Source organism: Perissodus microlepis, chromosome 23 (genome assembly GCF_051167445.1).
Source record: "Perissodus microlepis isolate ML-2025 ecotype Zambia chromosome 23, ASM5116744v1, whole genome shotgun sequence".
NCBI classification, from domain to species: domain Eukaryota; kingdom Metazoa; phylum Chordata; class Actinopteri; order Cichliformes; family Cichlidae; genus Perissodus; species Perissodus microlepis.
The window spans coordinates 34788017-34794008 of NC_140482.1; the positions used below are offsets into that span (position 1 = coordinate 34788017).

The following is a 5992-nucleotide window of genomic DNA, read 5'->3' on the forward strand; positions in this document are numbered from 1 at the left end:
AGTGGTTGTTTTTACAGCCCTACATTCTTACTAGAGCCCCGAGGTCTATGAAACTATTGCTCTTGGACATTTGTCAATCCAGGCTCAAAAACAGAGGTAACACAGCATTTTTGGTGGTGATCCCTAATCTTTTTGTCACGGTCTGTGTCGGCAGACAGGACCCAAACGCTGGACTCTTCAGTGCAAACAGTGTTTATTTACAAGGTGGTGAAGTAAGCAACAATAAATCCCCTAGTGTCCCAGACTCTCATGTCATGTCTTCTTCCCAAAAAGTCCCAGTGTAGTGCTCTCTGCTCCAGTGTCTCTGCACTCCCCGTGCTCACTGCTCTCTCTCGTCCCACATTCCTCCTGAGGGAAAACAATAGAGGCAGCCGTTAACACACTATATCCCAGCAGGCATACACTCACAGACCTTCAGACTACGCTAGAAGACTGACGTGAAGTCAAACGCAATAATCCAGCGTCGGTGGAAGCTCCATCGCTCTTCTAAATAGCTCCCCCGACGAGCCCAGATGAGGAGCAGGTGTGTGGCAAGGACTTCGGGTGTGGCCAGTCCTCAAGCCAGGCCACGCCCCTCGGGCCTGAAGGTGCCTGTAACTTCGCCACCGAAAACCGCAACACACACACACACACACACACACACACACCTGCCTACATACAGATGCGGACAGAGATCAGAGGCAGAGCAGACGACACACCAAATAATAATAATAATAATAATAATAATAATAATAATAATAATAATCACAACAACAACAATCATAGTCCCCACTGCTCACGGACCCCGAGTCCCCAGAGCCGGGTCCGTGACACTTTTAAACAACCTAATCTTTGACAAAACAGTTGCACAGTCACTCAATCATTTTGAAACACTGCTCGACACTTTGCTGAGCAGGATACCCGTATGTTTTTATTGTTTTAGTGTGTTTTTTAGTGCATATTTATTGTTGACTGGTTATTGGTAATTATGTATATTTTATATGGCATGAAATTTAAAATTTTAAATGTGCTATAAAAATTTGACTTGACTTTAACTTACATACTTCTAGATGCAGGCACTATAATATTGGCTATAACTCATAGTGACCGTACAACTTTTATATCTTTGTTTTAGGACTTTCACTCATTGCCAGAAACACTTGTGCGCTTGCTTGCTGTATATTAGCTGATCGAGTCATTGCATACTAGTTATATTTTAAAAAACATACATGTTTCTCACATACAATTTATTTAGTCTTAGATTTATACTCCAATGATTGTAAAATGCACTGACCCTGTCTTTGTTCTCACATACTAATATACAAAAACTGAATAAGGTGAGATTAGAAAGGATTAGAAGAACATAGCGTTTTACTATTTAAATGAGTCTGATTTGATTTGTGCCTTTTACATGAACCTGTGCAGAAGTAGAGCATAAAACCCAGAGTTAGTCAGCTAATTACTAATTTTATACCACCGGTTATCTAGCAGAGAACATTGAACCAATCCTACATGTCAGTTAATCCAAAACAATGTAATTTACCATAATGAACATATGTAGAAAATTAAAAATAAGGACAACTCTTTCTACCTAAATATCAAATTTCTAAAAAGTGTGTGAGCTTAACACTATGTATAAATTCTGCTATGTGACCTTGATACAAAGAATCTACATGTTAATCAGCTCTAATATGCAAAAGTCCTGCATGTTTATCACAAATTCAAATAGAAGACGTGAGCTTGACAACCCCAATAAAGACTGCATCATTTGGCCATAATTGTGTTTTAAATGATAATTACTACAAAAGAAAAAAAAAACAATTTTCTTTTTCACTGCAAAGCAGTCATCCCTTGCTATACAGGTTGTGTTAATTGCAAAATTGTACTTTGTGTCCACAACACCACTCTCTGAAGAATCAGGGTTTCTCAGTCAGGTTGTGAATTCTACGGTAGTGCTCATCTGGTCAAGCTTGAGCACTAATTTTGAATAAAATAATACTAAAAAATATGTGAAAGGAGGCCTTTATGCTATAATTTACTCTTACCAACACTGTTTCCTCTGGAGTCATTTGAGTGTGTTTGTGGTATTATGTGTGGTGAGATGTTTCTGTGTTAAAACTAATGGCTTTGAGCAAGAACAAATGTGGGCCTAGAGTCCTAGTCCCTGCTGCTAACACAAGAGCTGTCTACAAATATTGAATATATTTAGCTTTTTACTAGCAACAGTTGCCCCTTAAGGCTCTCTCTCTTTCTCTGTGTTGTTCAAGTGAATGATAATAATTACTCCAGCTATGTGTGAGCACACTGTCTGCATAAGCAGCACATCATCTGTACTTTTCTATAGACTTTTTGGAAAAACGGGACGTGAACAGTGCCTTTAGTGTGATGATTCTTAAAGGTCAGGCTGATTATTTTAAAATTACAGACTATTGCTGTGCCAAGGTGGCGAGATGAGCAAGTTAGATAGAGAGGGAAAAAATATTTTAATACACTACTCATTCACTCTTAGCAGTGGGTAAGATTTTTGCTGTAATAAAACTAATGGTGCTGGCAGACTGAAAGATGTAGAACACTGAAGCAGAATGAAAAGATTTTATTTACAGAATTCTAAAATAGGAAACAATGTTTCTTTGAAGGCAGAGAACTAGTTGGTCTCTGTCTGATAACATAGTGGCCATTAAGGTGGGCAAGTAATTGGTGAGGATCCAAAGACTTGATGCGTAGAAAGCTTGCTGGTAAATATGGAAAACCAAGAGCAGACAGAAAACCCAAATATAATTACGATAAATCAGTCCAGATATTCGGTAAACTGGTGACTGGGAGAGGAAAAAAATGTATGAATATGAGTATATATCAGAGACCATGTAAAATAAAAATACAGTAATGAAAAATATTTCAACATTGCTGAGTTAATTCATGTGGTGGAATATAGAAAAAGAAGAAGAAGAGGCAATGAAAGCACAAGATAAAATTCAAACAATCAAACAAAATCATACAAATTTAATTTAAATATAAGTTAACTGAATAGTGTATATTTTTTAAATTTAAAGAAGGAGAGAAAAAAAATATGTATCCACATAAATGTAAAAACATAATGATTAACAAACTATGTTGGAGCTAACCCATGTTGGGTATAATGTGTTAGAAAGTAACATTTTCAGAAATGGAGTAATGTAACAAGTTACTGCAATTCAGTAATCACATTACAGTTCCAATTATGTTGTTACTTGCATTATAAAGTTATAAAGTTATCTGCATTCAGGACCGATAGAAAGACAGAAAACATCAAACGTCTATATTTCTGCGTACTTGTATTACAGTCAGCCGATATTGGTTCATGTGCAGGGAGGCAGAAAATGGTGCATGGGTCTACAAATTTTGATGAATGGAGATATGGACACTACTTTTATTTTTATTGCATGAAAAGACAAGAGCATAAAGGTAAAGTGGAAACTGCATCCAGGACAGAAACAGTTGCATTTTACTTCGGCACTTTGGAAATATCTGCACAGACAGCATGCTAACACAAAGCCAAGAGCCCACATTGATGTTAAAGCTGAGTGTATGCCAACCTGAGTGCAGCGGCATTTTTTTGAGCACCAATACCTTCACTAGTGTGGATGATTTCACAGCTGTATTTAAATGAATTATAACTACTCCATAACTTCGCCTCAGTGGCCGTCTTTGCTACCACAGTAGTACTGCACCCAAATGCACTTTTCTTGCCACTCAGTCCACATTCTTTCATGATGCTTTCAGGTATCTGAATAATTTATCACTCAATGTTCTTCCAAACACTTCATTGCAGTAGGCAAAATCCTCCAGCGTTTTCCTTTCTTATAAGTGGCAAGATGATGAGTTGAGGTACATTTGCTACTTCTGTTGATTTGTTCTAATAGAAAATAAGTTTTCTCACAAGAACACTATCTGAGACTAATATCATCTGAATGTTATTCATGTCCCTCCATACTATGACATTGGATCAAGGAAGAGCTTTTCAATTTGTTAAATGCCCCTGGCCTTAAAAGAGCAACAACAATTTTTACATGTGTCTGTGAAGGTTCTCAGTCATCCAGGTCATTGTAGTCAAAGGAGCTTGCAAAGAAAAGCGTCTGGACTTCTTTAGGTTGCTTGTAATTTTTAGCATGGTTTCTTGCATTTTTGCTGTGAACTGAATTACAAAATGAGAAACTATGCTAGCAGCTTAACCCTTTGATATTTACAACCAAGTCAAGTTACTTGAAAATAGTAATTAGTTACTAATTACTGATTACTTCTCCAAGAAAGTAATCCTGTTACTATACTAATTACTTATTTTCAAAAGTAATTAGTAAATTTATTTTATTAAATTAAATTAAATTAATTAAATTTATTTATTTATTTATATTACTCACGGTTTAGTAACGCAGCATGTTTATGGGAACGTAACAGTAATCGAATTACTTTTTTGCAATAGCAATCCCTTACTTTACTCGTTACTTGAAAAAAGTAATTGGATTACACTAAGGTGTTACTGACCATCCCTGATAACAACAGAGGAATTTCTCATCATTTTTCAGTTGTAAGCAGTGTTCATAGGTGGTTTGACCGACAGTTTAACAAGCTGCCAGCATAATGGGATAAAATCCATGACATCAAATATTACAAAACAGAGCCATTACATTGGTCCAATGTAAGTACCACAATAAAAATAGGGTTACTGGCCAAAAAAAGCAGTGCATAAAACATGTTTAAACATCCTTTTTTCAGGCATTTTTAGCTATTTTTAATAGGATATTTAGTACCTAGAGAGAAAATCAGGCAGAGAATTGGGGAGTGAAACGCCTGGATCAGCTTTTTCCTGGTCTTTAAGGTACCTCAGGGTGCTCGATATAGACACAGAAAAGACCATCTCACTCACTTATAGAACCATTGGACTATAAATTTTAAACCATACATGTTTGCAGCTGCTTTGTCCAATATGTCTCCACTGCTGATTTACACTGTTCACCATGTTTTTGCATGTGTGTTTCCAGAGGTCATATGAACACTAGAATTTAAAACTTATATGTAACTGCATTGTGGATGCGTGGCTTTTATGTAAAAGGCATGCTGTGACACTTGTGTTGGGCTCTTTGTTACTCAAAGTGGAAGCCAGGGTGAGGTTATAAAAGCTAACACAGTGGTTACAATTTTAATCCCTTGAGTCATGACTTATCTCTCTTTCACTGGAGCAAGAGAGCGGCAGTCTTCCTGTGGGTCAACAGGCCTTTTTTCCCCCTTTTGTATTATGTCCCAATGAGAAACTCTCAAGTTTTATCAGTAAGTAATGTAAGAATAAAATAAAAACCATTTTGTTTTCTGCAACAGGGAAGCGCAAATGAAGCACAGGGAGCCTAGGAACCAAGGGTACAAGTATCGCTGTGACAGAGGCAGTGGAAAAAAGAGAAAGAGCAACAAAGATGATGGATCACGAAAAAGATCAGAAAGGTCTAATGAGAAACAAGCGCACTCACATATATGTAAAAGGATGAAAATACTAGAACTATCCTTAATGATCATTATCTTGTGTCTTCAACAGCAGCAGTGTCAGGAGCAGCAGAAGTAGCAGAGATGTTGGTGGGAACGGGGACAGGAGACACAAACAGAAAAGAAACAGAAAAGCCAAGACATGTAGGAAGAACAAGGAAACCAGCAAGTAGTTCTCTCCTAACAAAAAAAGGAAATTAAAATCTGACTGACTTTCAATCTCCCAGCCTGATTAACAGAGAACTGCCCTATGGCCTCTTACATTATATTGTTTCGGAAAATTAATTAATAGATAACATCGTTCACAAATTAATATTTTCAGTAGTTATAATTCATTTAAATTAATAATTTTATTTGAAAAACTAAGGACAATTTCATGAATGTTTAGTACAGTATGCTTTCATTGTTTCTTTTTCTGTTGATTTTCTTCAGATGAAGGGAATGTATACATGTAGCTTTGTGAATCCCAGGGTGATATGCTTTTAATCATCTTTGTCACAGCAAC

The 5992-nt window shown here is 36.7% G+C and overlaps 1 protein-coding gene across 3 annotated transcripts in view; it reads left to right on the forward strand.

The window, feature by feature from the left end:
- Positions 1-5992, forward strand: part of fip1l1a (FIP1 like 1a (S. cerevisiae)) — a 35379-nt gene that overhangs the window by 17862 nt on the left and 11525 nt on the right. Inside the window, exons 12-13 of one of the 3 annotated variants that reach the window (XM_084921490.1) lie at positions 5329-5448; positions 5540-5895. The exons of 1 other annotated variant lie outside the window; for it this stretch is intronic. In XM_084921490.1, the coding sequence (XP_084777616.1) occupies positions 5329-5448; positions 5540-5660 (241 nt within the window). In that variant the 3' untranslated portion in view covers positions 5661-5895. Of the gene's footprint in view, positions 1-5328; positions 5449-5539; positions 5896-5992 lie in introns of those variants that run through there. One more of the 3 variants, XM_084921491.1, reaches the window with a different exon arrangement.